Below are 17,225 nucleotides of genomic sequence, written 5' to 3'. Positions count from 1 at the left end.
TTTTATGGATGTGAGGTGTGTTGCATGACATAGGTATGTAAATATTGGGAGTGGATTTATTGAAATGAAATATTTGAGGACAATATGGAGTGTGGGGAGGGATATGAAATGCAAAAGGTGTGGTAATGAGAGATGTATGTGTGAGTGATCTGAAGAAGGTGTGAAGGAATGGTTTGGACATAAGAGAGGATGAATGAGTAAGAGAGTATACATCAGAAGTGGCAGGAACAAGGAAATAGGGATACCAAGGAGGAGATGGAAGGATCGAGTGAAAAATTCTCTGGAAGTTTGGGGCATACACATGAAGGAGGATGTAATGCGTCCAAGGAAGAGCAAATTGGAGTGTTGTAGTATACTAGGCACAGCATACTGTCACTGGGTATATGAAGCAGTCAGAGGAAACTGCTGAGAGTGATGTGGGGACTGATTGTGGATAGGGATTCTTATCTCAGTGCATTTTACATATTAGCTAGAAAAAGGAAGTAATTTCTTCACCTGTTCCTGCCTTGCTGACTTGGGAAATAGAGAATATGTATAAAAAATTGTTACACTCAGATAAATAAAACTTTTTTTCTCGAGTTTAATTATATATTGTAACATCTAGTATCACAGACAAACGTGTACTGATTAATGATAATATTTCAGAGAGGAGTGGGAATGGGTGCAGAGTTTGGAGTTATCAAGCACTGAGCAGTGGCACTTGAGCACAGAAACTGAGCCTGCAGAAAATGAAGGAGAAAGGTGCTCTTCACTTCCAAGTGTTCCATCACCAGCACAGCTTGTGTGGCACTCAGAACTTAGTAAAGCAGCACGACAGCTCTTGAATCAGTTGGAGGTTGTAGAGGAAGCTCAACATCAGCACAGACTTTACTGTGGAGAAGTGTTGGAGCTTAGTCCAGACATAGCTCTCCTCCTGGTTATGCCACCTGTTGATGCTGTGTGTTCTGCTCCAGGACAGGAGGATGCACTCCTTTCTCAGCCTAACCTTACAACATTGCCCCTCCAGATATTTGAAATGATTCATATGGGTACGTACCAAAGAGAGTTGATTGGAAGGTATGCACGCCTTTCATATATCTTGGAGATGGATACATTAATGGCCCAACATGCCAGTCGAGAGGCATTTAGTCAAGATGAGATCAACTGCTCGCGGTACCGTCTTTGGCAGCTCCAGACCTTCCAGGAACAGCTCGATGCCATATGGCGAGGCCTTCGGTGGGTTATGGATGCAATTACCTATGCCCGAGATAAGGCAGCATCTGGTGCCCTCTTAACCAATTTGCTGTCTTGTGCAATCCCCTCTACTTCTCATCAATCAGCAGTGCAACAGTCTACCTCACATATGCCTGCTGCAACTTCACCTGTACAAGACACTCATAGTTCCAGTGAGTCCCTCCAACATGGTGCAGACAGTAAAAGGTTAAGAAAAGATGATGACCTTAGTTTTAGTGTAAAAAAGTCAGAAACACCAAGAATGCTGAAGTCTAATACCTCAGAAAACATAAGGGCTGCAGTTAAGTGTGAGACAAGGTTTCACAAATCAAAAACAGCAGAGTGTTTAGTCCATAGCAGTGGGTGTGTTCATAGTTGTGGTAAATCTTATAATTCCCTTACAGATTGCTTATTAGACTGTGGAGAACAAAACGAAAACGTTCCACTTCTTTCTTGGACACGAGAAAAAATAGAATACAGTGGTGAAAGAAAAATGTACAGTAAAGATCTTCCAACATCTAGAAGTGAAAATCATTTGCAACACTGTGTGGATCATGGGTACCCTCCCAGAAAGGCCAGTGCTCCTGCTTTTTATGATACTCATGAGGGTTGCTTGAAGTCCAAGTGTTGTACAAGTGAGCCAAAAATAAATCAGAGCATTTCGTCTTTAGAATCCATAGAACAAGTTAAGAGAAAAAAAAATAGCTGTGTTGATCTCGAATATGAAGAAACCATGGCTTGTAGTAAATCACCTACGAGTAGTTGTTTTGATTTACATCAACGATATGGCAGTAACTTAAATGTTGAAATGCAAAGGGCAGGGAGCAGTCTTAGCCATGATTCTGAAGCTTCATTTTCTAGTATGACAGCTAGTTTACGGTCATTATCATCAAATGAAACGGAAACAGACACTTTAAGTCTTATGTGCTCAGAAAGTGGACGTAGTGAAGCAAAGAGTTTAGAGAGTGATGAGCTAGTTGAAGGAGCTGTTAGAAATGAAGATTTCACCATAATACGGGTGTATGCTGCATATCAGACTGGTATGGCATCTGGTACCTCAGTTAAAATACACATCACACCCAGAACAACAGCTCGTGAAGTAATAGACTTGGTAGTGAAACAACTCAACGTAGCTGTTGTGTTGAAGGGGAAAAGTGGCCCTACCTATGGAAATGACAAGCTCAAAGATTTCTGCTTAGTAGCTGTGATTGGTATGCGTGAGCGATGTTTACGTGAAGATTTCAAGCCATTACAGCTCCAAAACCCATGGAAAAGAGGTAAACTGTACGTACGGCTGAAACAAGATGTACTTGCTGCTCTTGAGCAGAGTAATTCTCGTCACTCAGCATACCTTTAAGAATAACCTTCACTGTACATTCCACCACATTATACATAATCATTCTCTACTTTCAAACACTTGTTTATGAATAAGAATGGATGCCTGTATTTCTTCTGTAGAAAAAGTCCATTCTTATTTTTCCTAGCCTAAATTGATTCAGTATTGGAGAAATTGAATTATTAGTATTTAGGTACAACAGTGTTATTAGTCCATTAGGTAAATATGGTAGATGTTTGGTGCAGATATTTTTTTTCTTTTTTTTCCAAAGAAAATTATTTTCTAACCTCCATACATTCTTCTCGTGTTACCAAGGTTTTCAGTTCCATTGTACAGTTCCTGTCCACTTGCATCATTGCAACTATCCTGGGAGTTGAAGGGCATTTCAGGTTAAGTATACTTCAAGAAAACAGAGTTAGGAACCATCAGACCTTAACATTACAAACAAGTTCTTGTATTTTAGTTCCCATGAAGTTTATAAGATATCCTAATTGGTCTTTGGTTTGTTAACATTAAGGCTTCACATTTGTTGACATTAAAATACAATGGCCTTATACATTCATTTTGAGGGGAAACGACTGATGAGGTGTTACATAGTAAGACTTTACAGAACATTTACGAAGTAAGTTGTATGAAAAACATACAAGGCATTCAGATGGATAATGTCACCCTTCAGGGTTATCAAGGCTGAATGTAGTACTTTGTTGTGACTTTGCTGTCTTTTTACTTTGGTAGTGTCAACCATTATTAAGAAAACAGAGAAGTGATTAGTGATGCTCATTAGACGAATAGCGCAAAACCAAAGTACTCAGTGACTTTATGAGCAACGATACTTTAGCCAAGGAAGGGATAACTGACTGCACATCGATTTATTAAATGGTATTCAGTTCATATGGTAATATTAACATATTGCATCATCCATTTGTGTGAACCTTTTTATGTATGTTGTAGTTTCATCTTAAGATACATAGTATTCCACATTGATGCAGAGTGACTATATATTTAGTGCAACATCCATATGTACTATAATAGGTTATTAGAAATTTCACAAATTTTGGTTATACCAAGAGAATATTATCCCTTTAAAATGTCTATATGTACAGTTCATTTTTTCTCTGTTGTTGCTACAGGATGAGGAAGAATTATAATACAGCTACCATGAAAGTACCATCGTTATGAATTCTATGTACGAGTAATAATAGAATATTAGGCAAAACAATTTACCGTGTAAACATGATGGAAAAGAATGAAACTAGTCACTGCATGTGAGTCTGGTAACATGAAGATTTCATTTATTATTATCAAGATACATTCTCTAACATGGCAACTGCATCCAGCATGTTTATAAAAGTTTTGGTGTAACAGCAGCCAGTTAGGTATGTCTCTAGTTTATAAAACTATCAAGATTTAAACAAAATTTTCCACTGAGATGTGGGAACCTTCCAGAGGAGAGGAAATAGCTGGTGCAGAGCCTCAGGGTGTCAAAATAGCCCTGTTAACTGTGCCTTACTAGTAATCCACGATCAGACTTCAACCTTTAGTTGCAAATGTTACAGAATGACAAGCTCTGTTACAGAAGGCAGGAGCAATAGATTTAAAGCTATGTGAGTCCCTAGAATATTGTCTTTATCTATTATATTTGAATATATAATGTAACACATTTAAACCAAAGAGATGAGACTGCATAAACTGCTGTTTATGGGCATTTGTCAACGAAAATTTTTGGATTTAAATTATCTGGCATTATGAATTTGCTAATTGCAGTAGGAGAGATAGCAATAGAATTATGGTGATGTACATAAATGTTTGAAGTTACAGTAATGGCTTGACCAAAAGTTTTTTCTGTATTTGTTTTTAAGATGGGAATCAGTATATTTGGACTGATCCACAAGGTTTTTGGTGGTATGTTTGTATGAATTTTATTGAAGATTACTTGAGTTCTACATATGAATTAAGACTTTAATTATGAACTGATTACTGTTCACTATTATGTTAAATGTCACCATAACATTTGTACTCAAGCATTTTGCACAAGATATTGAAAATCTCTTCTAAAAGTCATCCCATTTGTTATGATTTGGAATTAGTTTTACATATTTTTTTCTATCATTTGCCCTGGTGTGCATTGTTGTTACTTTGGTAATAAGGTTTTTGTTTGTCAGCCATTGAATAGCTGCTACTAAATAATGTAAACCCAGGATTGGCTGTTGTTGAGAGTTATCAACCATTTTCATAAGGCAGGTGTATACAGCCATGCACCTTTTGTGGAAATTACATTAGCAGATGTGATGGAAGAATAGACAAACACTATGCTTAAACAATTTAATTAAGGTAAATGATTTACAGGTTTGAATTCATGAAAATAAACATGAATTCTTCAAGTACATTTATTATTTTGCAGTGTTTACAACAGAAACCATGTGATGAATAAATTTGCACAAAATTATCCAAATTCCAAAAATTAAAGGTAACATGGGAAATGGTGAATATGTATGAATAAAAATGATTCTAAATGGTTATTTCTTCGGTTGTTGCACAAGGCAGTGTTTTTTTTTTAACCTGTTGCTAACAGTTTCTCCACAGTAATACACTTCCAAGAAGCAAAGCTAGTGCCACTTACAGCATCATATGTCATTTTGCACAAGTGTATTGATTATCTCTGGTAACTGACTTTTATATTTCATTATTTCTAACTTCCAAACTGTTCTTTAGTTCAAATAATGCATGATTTCTAATTAGACATTATCATGACCATTGGAACTGTATAGTTTTTTATTCCTATTTATATATTACTCATCTGTTCACTTATTTATTTCCATCCATTAGTGAATATACTCCATACCTAAGCTTGATATACTAAATTGAAAATAGTATCAGTAATATTGCCATTTTTTTCTGTGACCCTTGTGGAAAAGAAAAAATGCAGTATATAACCAACAGCACAACATGGTACGTATTGGTCTCATTTTTTACGTATATGTATATATATATATGGTAAAATGAATTTTTACTAGAAATTTTGTATTTATAGTGTACAGATTAGACATGCTATTTTAGTAGATGAACTATTTAATGTGATGTTCAGTGGACCAAAGTATGGTATATTGTGACGATGATGTGGTGACAAGGTCCCACTTCACCTTCACATCACATTACCCTTGGCTTTCATCGCACACTACCTGAATTTGTTGTCAGCTAGAAAAGACGAAGTGCTGTTATCTAATTTGCAATGTTGTGTAAATTATACATATGTACCTTGTATATGGCATACCAAATTATGTAAATATTAAATAGTACAAGTATATTTGATGTTGAAATAAAATAATTTATCTGAATGTACCTTTTCATTAATCACTTTTGTCAGAATATATCAAAATATCTGCACTCTCTTTCATAATTACCTACACTAATACTTGCACAATTTGAGTGACTAATTAACCAATGATGCACTTAGCATCTTTCACTTTGACCATCTCCTGGCATTCCATATCAGCACATCCATCCTCTTCCTTTCTGACAGAAGTTCAAGAAACAACTCTCATCCATAAAACACTATTGGGACCATGTAAAAAGAGTTGTGGTCGTGATTGCAGTGTGATCGAGAGAAAGCTAAATGTACTGAAATTGTGAGCATTAGCTAAAAAGCAAAGAAAAAAAAGTCCTGTTTTCATGGTGTAATGTATTTGCTCTGTACTGACTTTGTAAATTCAACACATTTATTTGTAGCCTTACTTCAGCAGAGACAATTTCATTCAGAGCCGTTAAGATGTCTTATCAGAAATGAAAGCAACTTTATCTTTGACAGATCCACTCACAAATAACACAGTCGAATGTGCTATACTTTGGGCTACTTATGTTTCTCATTAGTTTATATACCCTTACTGGAATCACTCTGCTTGAACTTTACCTATCAGTCTTCATATTCACACGTACACATACTCATGCATACTTCATTAGGTAGAAGCAGTAGGTAGGAGTATTAGATGGTAGTCATTAGGAACATAAGATAGGAGCCTCTGCAAACTGCACTAGACTGGCACTTGCCCTCTGCCAATGGTCTGTTAAGGGTGAGGCATAAAGGCTAAGAAGCAGCACTGGAGTTCTTTAGTTATAGAGACTCTGTTGCCATAGCCACCCCTTTTGAGAGTTCCAACTGGAACCCATCAGAAATATAAATAGATAGATGTGAGCATTAGGAGAGGATGAGTAAGAGGGAAACATTTAGTTAGGTATTGGAACCTGAACATTCTGGAAGGTGTAAGGTACACATGTACACTGGATAGAATTAAAGGGAGCAACGTGCGGGGGTGGTGAACTATCAAAGCATGTGAAACAGTCAATATTAATCATGTAGTAATATGTGGTTTGTTCGCGATGTAGTCTCTGACACCTACAAATTAGATGTGTGCAAATGAGGCCACTAACTCACTATGGCAGAAATGCTAGTTAGGCATAAAGGAAAAAAACACATTTTTTTTATTTTACATCATGAAAAGCACTTATGATATGACCTTATATATATATATATATATATAACTTGATGCTTACATAAGCCTGCATTGCTCACCTGGCTTTATGGATGTTTGAAAAGAAAATGCAGGTTTCAATAATGATAAAACATTTTCTTTCCAATTGGTGTCCAACAAGAATGATATGTACAGCCATTTCCTTAAATTATGAGCCAGGTCCATTTCATCCCTCATGATTCTGGTGAAGTGGCACATACTTTAGCTCACCCTATGCAAATAACCTAAGGAAGATTGCAGCTGCTTGCTTGTTATTTGGACCCATCCTTGGAGTCAGAAAGAAGTAAAGCATGATTCAGAACTGTATGACGTGGAGAGAAGTTGATCATGAAGATATACGTGTCAGAAGTGATGGGAACAAGGAGGAGGCAGAGACTGAATTAGAAGTGGAAGGATGGAGTGAACAAGATTTTGAGTGCTTAGGGCCTGCACATCTAGGAGGGTGAAAATGCATTCAGTGTGAAATGAAGCAAGGTGCAACATGCTGTCAATGTACTGACCCAGGGTATATGAAGCACCTTGGCCATACATGGAAAAGTCTGTGGGGCATGCCTGCGGATGGGGGCCTGTGGTTCTGGCACATTACACACAACAGTTAGTGAATGGATGTAAGCTAATGAGCCCTTTTCTTTGTCTGTTCCTAGTGCTTACCTTACTGATGCAGGAAATTGCAAACATGTCAATGCGAATTAGCAACAACCATCTAAAAAAACATATTACCATGGAAGTGAAATACTCTGAATGAGTGAATTCATCTGCGAATTCATCCGCATCTCATTATACATTATCAAGTATCATATATTATATACTCCACATTATATAACATTATAATCAATCATATTGTACACTCAATAACTAAACCCTTATTCACGAAATGGGAAATCAACATTTCCACTCATATAGTTTAAACCTCCATCTAATTATTTCTAGTAAAAGCAAAAAATATGCATCACTGATCACTTAGTGATTATATATTCTGATTAAATACAGTAAAACCTCTCAAATCTGAAATTCCAATAATGGTATCCACGAAAAAATCATCTTTCCTTTGGACCAATAAATTTAAATCATACATGTAAAACCCAGGTATTACACTCAAGTACTTAAACTTCTGGTTATAATTCTCAGTGTTATGACTGACTGCACTGCTCAAGTTTCTCATGCTTTTAATTCCAGTTACATTAGCTTACTGCAGGTGCTGTTGGTCTTGTGCAAATTTCTTTGCTGTTTTGCCCTTGGAACCCATAAAATGTCTTCCTGAGACAAGCAACCATCCCCTAGTCTAATCACAATGGCAATTTCAAGCTACGTAAGGAACCGCTCTGACACGATATGCAATCAGCTTAAGTTTCTAAGAACTAGCAACTGTTAAGTCTTATGAGAGGCAGATTTGAGAGGTTCTACTATTTCAGTCTAGTAAAACTTGCAGTAAGCAGTATTAATTCTCCAAAATCTTTTGCAAGATCTTATCATTTAGAAAGATATCATTAAGAAACATGCTAGTTCGCACAGTGTTTTCTAGTATGGAGAGACTCAATTTCAATTACTCTAACTCTGTGATATATTTATGTTTATAAGCATTTCATGTAACTGTATAGTAGCATGCTGATAAAACTTTTACTATACATAATGATAGGTACTTCACACACCATTACCCTGTTGTTAATATAACTTATTGAAATCATCAATAAGACATGATCTTCAGCAAAATTAACAAAAAAATTCTATGTATAATGGAAATAAGATATTAAATGATAATTTCAGATATTGCAAAATATGCTAAACAAGCATTTAAATTATTGAGTACTTGCAATATACCTACAATACAGAAGTAACTTATGAGTTGTCAGAGAATTTCAATAACATACTTTAGTAGTGGGAGAAATTTTGTAAGATTTTATAATTACCTAACATCACTATTTGCTTCTCCTTTTTGGGATGACACCAAGTCCATCACATTCAATTATTATACAATCACTGCCTCCTTCTTCAATGATGTTAAACTCCACCTGTCGAGGAAGTAAAAAATCTTGCATGGTCAACTGCGAAGTACTTTTCATACATAAAATATGTTTTAAGATAATTTTTCACAATTTCTTATAGGCAGTTAATGTTAATAATATAATCAACACAATCTATTATATTTCAAGCATATTGGCAAACCATATGCATTCTCCGATGAAATATATTATTTTTGATATATAAAGCTAATATTCATATAATAATAACTTGAGTGAACTGTATATCTTTAAATATATCTTCCTGAATCAAATGTCACACTTACCTTTGTCATGAGCTTTACGACCCACATTGCAGTTTTAGAATGATCAGTTAGAGGCCCGGTTCGTATTCTTGATTTACCCCTTGCCAGTGCCATGAAGATTATCACCTAGTTAATGGGATGTTGTTAAAAACTCTGGAAAACTTCAGAATGCTTCAAATACTATAAAACTTTAACCTAGTTTCATGAAAGCTATTTATTCATCTATACCTTTCCTTCCATTACAAGGAGTGGATCAAGTGCATACAGTCTTACAGATCATTCTGAGCTTGTCAAAGAGCAAATTCTGAGATAGACCCCTAAACCTGCTCCCCATGTAGTTCTCTTAATAAAGACCCCTGAGCATAGTTGGCAAACTACTAACTAACTTCATTGTCAAATTAAACACACAAAAAGCATTCCTGTATCATGCTTTGGAGGACTGCATTAAAAGATTAGATAAAACCAATGCTATAATCACTTATTAACTAATGCCATTACCCTACCTTCCTGCCTATGATGTCATGTTGACACAGCTGTTCTGTTATTCAAATATAACCTTAAGCCTCAGCAGAAGATACGAAGAGATCAAATCTTACAAGGGACAATGGGCTGACAAATGTACAAGGGCAGCTGAGGGATCTAGCTAAGAAGAACTTTCCATATGTTTAAAGCTGATTTTTTGAGCTAACATTCCCTCACCTGTTTTCCATCATGTACTTTTACCACAGCAGTATATACAAATAGAGGAGTTACTTAAAGGAAAAATTCATGATTACCTGCACTCGATGAAAGTAACCCTTAACCCTAAACTCCTGTATTTGAAGGACAATTACCTATCAGATATTCTTGCTGAGGTCTTCAGTAAGCTTAATCTTCCAAGAGCCACACATCTTTGTGATAAGAGGAAATTTCTATGCAAATATCTCTAGGCAAGAGTTTTACAGTACTTTCAAAACTCATGATATCTGATGGACTTGCAAAACATTTCTGGCAAAAGGTTTCCAATGTGGAATTCTATGCCACAATGTCTATCATCCAATAAATCCCTGCTTTGCTAAACTTAACAATTCTTGAAATATTATATTATTATATTTTACTATACATTGTCGCTATCTCCCGCGTTAGTGAGGTTGCGCAAGGAAACAGACAAAAGAATGGCCCAACCCACCCACATACACATGTATATACATACACGTCCACACAGGCACATATACATACTTATACATTTCAACATATACATATATATACATACACAGACATATACATATATATATACATGTACATAATTCATACTTGCTGCCTCTATTCATTCCTGTCGCCACCCCACCACACATGAAATGACAACCCCCTCCCCCACATGCGTGCGAGGTAAACCATTCTTGAAATACATCATGAAATTCTTTCATTTGACCTAGGAGTAAGAAACCATGGTTAACATAAAGAACTGCCATAATGCCAAAACTAAACAAAGCATGTGATGTTTACCTAACAGAAACTTCCAAGCATGCACCTTGAATGGTTTTCTTCTATGTTTTGCTTTTTCCCATGAACAAAATGTTGGGGAAAACTTTCACATCATTTACACTTACCAAAATGTAGAAAACCCATCTTCCTAGGAGAACCTTGCTGACCATTAGTCCGGCAGTCAGCCCTACCAAAAACTTTTTCCACTTCAAATACACCAAAGATGGATTAATGCAAAACTGTTACTTAACCACAAATCCAAAATTTCATCCAAAAACCATTCTGGATCATGCTAAAATAGATTTTGCCTAACATGAATACAGTACAGTGAATACTTGTCACTATCATAATACATCATAACTATGCAAAGGGTATACATCTTAAATTTAGTTTAAAAAGTTGTTTCAGAACCAGAAATTGCCAAATCAATCCCTGTGCCAACTCACATTTTTTCAAAGATGAATTTCTATTGCATTCTACTGCAACAAACTATAAATCTCTAACTTTAGAAACAAATTTTCAACAATAAATATTTCTTGGAAAATCTGAAGCTGAGGAAAACCGTACATAATGAAAATTTTGTCGTGGTTGGTAAAATGATATGATTATTCTAAGACTATATACTCATAACTGTGGTTGAAAAAACTGTGTCAGGTAAGGGACTTGTGTATTTACACCAACTGATGAAAAACTACAAAAGAGAGCAGTTTAAGTCAACTGATTAAATTCATAGCTTCTCACCTTTTTTAAAGTGTGGATCATGAAATATGTTTTCTTACATTATCATTTACTATCATCAGAATAGAACACTTTCCTGTAAGTATTCCATCAATCTAGCACAAATTTATCATTCTAGCCTTCACTATTCAAACATTCCAGTCACTTCTTAACAGTTTGTTTCTTTCTGTTATTCTGTAAATGAATTCACTTTCACTACTAGGTACTGTTCCTTGAATTCTGTGGTATTAACTACACTCTTCAATGTATTCTATCACTGGGACTTTGCCTGTGAATATGCAAAATCTTCAATTTACAGTAGAGATCCCAGACAGGCTGTCAGGGGAGACAGAAGTTGGAGCCTAGAAAAGGATGGAAGGATGGAATGAAAGAGGCTTTGAGTAATCAGAGCTTGAAATGTGAGAGGTGTGCACTGCATACAGAGAACTGAAGCAATGTAGTATACAGTTGTCAGAGGAAACCAGGGAAAGGTCTATAGGGCTTGGCTGTGGATAGGGTGCTCTGGCTTCATTGCATTACACAAGACAGCTAGCGAGTACAAGTGAGCAAATGAGGCCATTCTTCATCTGTTTTTGGAATTACCTCACTAACACGAAATGGTGAACAATAAAAGATAATTATTAGGTACACAAAAAACAAACAAAACCACCCTTTTTTTCTTATGAAATGAGTTCAAGCATTCCTAGTTTAAGAAATCATATATGCATATGATAAAAAAATACATACAGGTAGCATGGGTACAGCAGTGGGCATACCACAAAAGCATCAAGTCACTTGAGGTGAACATCTGCCCCTACTGGGTTTAATTATTAAGGCCTTCAGGCAATTCCAATGACTCACCTTTGTTTGGGATACCATCTATGAACAACCAACAGAAACTACAATGCCTGCAGAATTCAACCTGTGGTAGGAAAACATATTGCTAGAATGAGGACAACAGCACCCTACTATTCTTGCCATGATGAAGGACAATAACAATGAAGTGGTCAAAACCACTCACTCACACCACCATTAAAAATACTCTTAACAACATTCAAAAGTCCCCCCATGGGTACTATTCAGAGCCAGAACTTTCTAAAAGGCCTTCCTATTCAATCTAGATCATACATTTTCTAAATCCAAATATGTTGCATGGCTTCTCTTTTTCTCATGAACTTTCTCAAGTGCAAAATCCCCACACACCCTGTTTTTTCACCACCATAGGGTTTATCAATCTTCTCAAGACCAAGAACTAACCTATAACACACTTTGCCAACTATGCTGAAAATGCCTAATCCTCTGTAATTCTTATAATCATTTAGTGAGAAAAACTGACCTGATCTTGTGCATATTTATCCAGACAAGCTTGTCTTTCAACACTATCTAAGATTTCCTTTGCTGCCGTTTCTCCATCACTTTCTGCATCTCTGCCCTTCTTCCCAAGTGCAGAACCGCCCAGAACGCATCCTGAGCTAGTTTCTGCCCACAACCTGTAAATTATTCTTTTAAATGAGGAACTACTAAAAAAAGAAGTATAAATAAGATTTCCATTAATGTTTTGAAGGTGAGACATAAAGAGGCCTCTGTGACTATGCTTGTCTCATATATCTTAATAAGAAAATACAAAAGTAAATAATCAAACACAAAAAATTCACCCACTCCTCACTTGAACAAAGATGAAAACCACACAAAACAGAGCACTTAGAACAATCATTGGCAGCTTTGCAAACACAATACTCGACAATTACACAGTGACACAAAGAACCTTCCAATACAGTCCCAACTTAAATATGCTTGGCACTCAATTCATTGCAATAGAACTAGACCCCTTGCCCCACAACATTTCAAATCAACCATCAACCCTCAAGCAGAAATAAAAAGCCTTACCCTGCCTTGCACTTCAGCAACTTCTACTCTCAAGTCCCCTCACCCCCAGCAAATGTAACAAAACACATACACATTGAAATGACCCAACAAGCAATAAGTAATTGCCCTCCCAACTCAGTCTTAAACACCACCCCACCAGACATACATCAATCAAAAAACAGTCTCTAGACAAACATAAGTCACCTCCCTCAATATCCTATCTATAAACAGATAAAACAACCAAATTGACATCACACACCCCTGTTGTAGACCAAACTTCACCTGAAACCATTCACCCTACTTTCTTTCTACATGTAAACATGCCTTACTATCTTGATAAAAACTTCTTATTGCATCTAGTAGCTTTTCTTCCAAACCTTACAGGAGAATTATAATCTTTACTACACTTACACTATGCCTGTGCCATTTCCTACAGCTCTTTCAGCATGCTCTTTAACTCGGTCAATGTAAATTTCAACATTTCGGGGTAACTTCTGACGTAAAACCTGCTCAGCAGCATCTGCCATCTTGTGTGCAACCTGGAAAAAAATCTTTATTCAGTGTATATAACCAACAAGAATCCAACCTGGGCATTGCTGACAACTTTCAGATACAAATTCATCTTCAAAATATTTTTTATATTCTTATTTGGACCTATTAGCCCCTCCCACCTTACCAAATGTTGAAGTGCATTTTTATGCATCATTTACACAATATAAGTCACCTTATTGGAGAATAACAGGTCAACACAACCCTGATCACTATGTTAAAACTTTCTAAAAGTGGATGCATGTATCTGATATAAGATTCTAAAATTATGAGTCTTATGCCATTCAATTATTTTAATGCTGGGAAACAGCTATATACATCTTAATGACTACCTGATTTTGAGTTTTCAAGCAGTACGCAACAGACCTAAGTTATTCTGATGGCTGAAATCCTATGTATGGGATGCTCTGCCTTCAAGAGTTAACTGCAAGCATCCTATACATGGGATCTCATTTCTAAAATGTCCGCATGCAGCAGTAGGGGTGTTTAATATTCAAAATTCACTAACTAACATCTCAGATGCCATTTCCATTTATTGGTCCATATTTATTCTACTCAAGAGGTCAATAACCATCACAATGCCAAAGCAAGCAATACATCAACTCTGCCTCATGAGACCCTTACACGAACACTCAAATCATTACTTACAAGATACGCTTGACTCAGGCATTTTAAAGGACAATGATAGTGAGTCAAGTGGACATAGCTTTCACAAAGATGCAGAAGAATGAAGACAGGAAGAAGAGCAAGATGTTACCAGTAATGAGGGTGAAGATAATCTTAGTCCCAGTGTGAGGAGAGGAGGTGTTTTGTCACATTAGGCATCTGCTTCATGGAGATGAACAGATGTTGCTAACCTTATTCCAACACAATCTGTTTTTGAGTGAGCTAATTCAGGTACTGTATAACAGGTGCTTGTTCTCTGTCATTGAGAATTCTGAGAAGTTTGACTATCTATTAAAGTATTTTCATGGTTATGTGATGGTCATGACAGTGACTAAAATTGGTTTTACGGTTTTGTGAACAAAACTCAGCCAACAACTCCAAGCAGCTGGCTGTCTAAGTTTGCTAACACCTTGGGAGATGAAAGGTACAAGTATTTTGTGTGTGATGATGATGGCACATAACAAGAAACAAACTAATGAATACTGGACCACCAATAAAATGTCTGAACTAAAGTTTATCAAGAAAATTCTTCCCCAAGATTACTTTCAGCAAATTCTTAGGCTCCTTCATTTTATGAACAACAAGCAATTTACTGATAAAAAAAACTGCAGGAAAATGAAACCATGGATCTCCATGATTTAAGATTTGTGCATTGATGAGTTTCTCATATACAGAAAAGGGAGAATAAGATTCAAACACTGATTCTAAGAGAAAATCTTTGAATCTTTGTTTTGTGATGTAAACAGTAGACAAATACATGATTCCATAACTTATAAAAAAAAGACTGAAATCAATTGTTTTGAGGAATCAGGTGTCTCAGGATCCATGTTTTGAGGTGTAACATAAGAAAAGCAATTATTGAATAGTACTGAAAACAGAAGAGCATAGTGGGTAAACATATATGCACATAATTTTTTTTTCAATACTTGATTGCCATTTCATGCATCAGCAAGGTAGTGCCAGGTACAGATGAAGAAGAAAGGCCACAATTGCTCACATCCATTCTCCAGCTACCTTGTGCAATGCACCAAAATCATGGTTCCCTAATCCACAACCAGGCCCTGAATACTTTTTTATGGTTTCCCCTAGCTGCTTCACATGCCCTAAATCAGTCCACTGACAGGACATCAATCCTTGTATACCACACTGTACCAATTTACATTGTCTCATGCACAGCTTTCATCCTCCTGCAAGTTCAGGCCCAATCTCTCAAAATCTTTTTCATCGTATCCTTCCACATCCAATTTGGTATCATCCTTCTCATTCCCTCCACTTCTGACACATACCTATATGCTCCATGTCAACTCTCTCACTAATTCTCTCCATATGTCCGAATCATTTCAGCACAACCTCTTCAGCTCTCAACCCCACACTTTTAATTACTTCATCAAACCATCTTACACCACATCTTGTCCTCAAACATTTCATTTCCAACACATCCATACATCCTCATCTAAAGACCATGCTTCACACCCATATAACACTGCTAGGACTACTATACCTTCAAACATACCCATTTTTACCCTCCCAGATAACAATCTCTCTCCACACATTCTTCAATACCCTGAGCCTTCACCACCTCACCCATCCTATGACTCACTTCCACTTCCATTGTTTAATTTGCTACCATGTCCACACCCAGATGTCTAAAATACTTCACTCCCTCCAATTTTTTTTTTTCCCAATCAAACTCACACTCCAACTAACCCGTCCTCTAACTAGCTAAACCTAATAATTGGCTTCTTTTAAATTTCACAACTGATGATGTTCTAATGGAAAGATAATGAATGTTCAAAGAAGAGGAAAATACCATTAGGATATTAACCTCTATTCAAAGCAAAGAAATATGAACAAAATGAAGGTTAAAGGAAAGGTAAAGTTTCATTTGTTAATGGAAAAAGGATCAAATGTGAAAATTAGCATCAGATGATCAATTCCATGATCTTTAGACTATGAAAAAGAAACACTGCATTATATAAAACAGCAACAAATAATACAATTACCTTCACAGGAATGGTTCCAGAAACATATGCTCTTCCATACACTGATATTAGCTCTCCGAAATCTGTGAAATCAGCTGCATACAAACCATCAACAAGAGGTTTTACTTCAAGAGATACTTCACCTTTTCCTTGAGGATAGAAACCCCTGGAATATAAAGAATTTCCATAATAATTTCAAATATTCACATGAATGAAAAATATGAAATTGAAATGAAATGGATAGGATAAATACAATACATATATGTAAAAAATTACTTCTCTGAGACATGGTAGAAACATGCTGTTTTAATTCCCTCCCTTAAAAATTTGAGAAATCAGCTAAAAATGGGGTTCTGAAGCATGTAAACCCTTTTTTCCAGGAAAGTCATATGAGTAAGTCCAAATACTCAAACAGGTCAATTACATCTAACTGAACCCAAGGGGATATCAACCCTCCTTCACTTTGTATGAGAGGTGCTTTCTGAGAGATCTTCCTTTACCTTTACAAGGAACTGCAGGATTACCCTGAGAGAAAAGTCAAGTGAAAGACAGGGAACAGATGGGTAGAAAAAGGTAAAGGATTCCTTTCAAAACTTCCTTACAGGAAAAAAGTTCTATAATAATTCCAAACCCCATTTCTCCCA

At 36.2% G+C, this 17,225-nt stretch overlaps 2 protein-coding genes across 11 annotated transcripts in view; one reads left to right on the top strand and one right to left on the bottom strand.

Moving 5' to 3' along the window:
* wake (wide awake) overlaps positions 1–5,883 on the top strand; it is a 744,672-nt gene extending 738,789 nt beyond the window's left edge. For all 9 annotated transcript variants that reach the window (XM_071671228.1, XM_071671230.1, XM_071671229.1 and 6 more), the window contains one exon: positions 646–5,883. In XM_071671228.1, the coding sequence (XP_071527329.1) occupies positions 646–2,569 (1,924 nt within the window). In that variant the 3' untranslated portion in view covers positions 2,570–5,883. The remainder of the gene's footprint in view (positions 1–645) is intronic.
* Positions 1–17,225, bottom strand: part of Rtca (RNA 3'-terminal phosphate cyclase) — a 51,603-nt gene that overhangs the window by 12,455 nt on the left and 21,923 nt on the right. Inside the window, exons 6-10 of one of the 2 annotated variants that reach the window (XM_071671238.1) lie at positions 16,603–16,747; positions 13,796–13,923; positions 12,855–13,008; positions 9,359–9,463; positions 8,982–9,083 (exon numbers count right to left, since the gene is read on the bottom strand). In XM_071671238.1, coding sequence (XP_071527339.1) covers positions 8,991–9,083; positions 9,359–9,463; positions 12,855–13,008; positions 13,796–13,923; positions 16,603–16,747 — 625 coding nt within the window. In that variant the 3' untranslated portion in view covers positions 8,982–8,990. Of the gene's footprint in view, positions 1–4,856; positions 9,084–9,358; positions 9,464–12,854; positions 13,009–13,795; positions 13,924–16,602; positions 16,748–17,225 lie in introns of those variants that run through there. The other variant, XM_071671237.1, reaches the window with a different exon arrangement.

Source organism: Panulirus ornatus, chromosome 16, assembly GCF_036320965.1.
Source record: "Panulirus ornatus isolate Po-2019 chromosome 16, ASM3632096v1, whole genome shotgun sequence".
NCBI lineage: Eukaryota > Metazoa > Arthropoda > Malacostraca > Decapoda > Palinuridae > Panulirus > Panulirus ornatus.
This window is presented reverse-complemented; position numbering and strand designations above follow the sequence as displayed.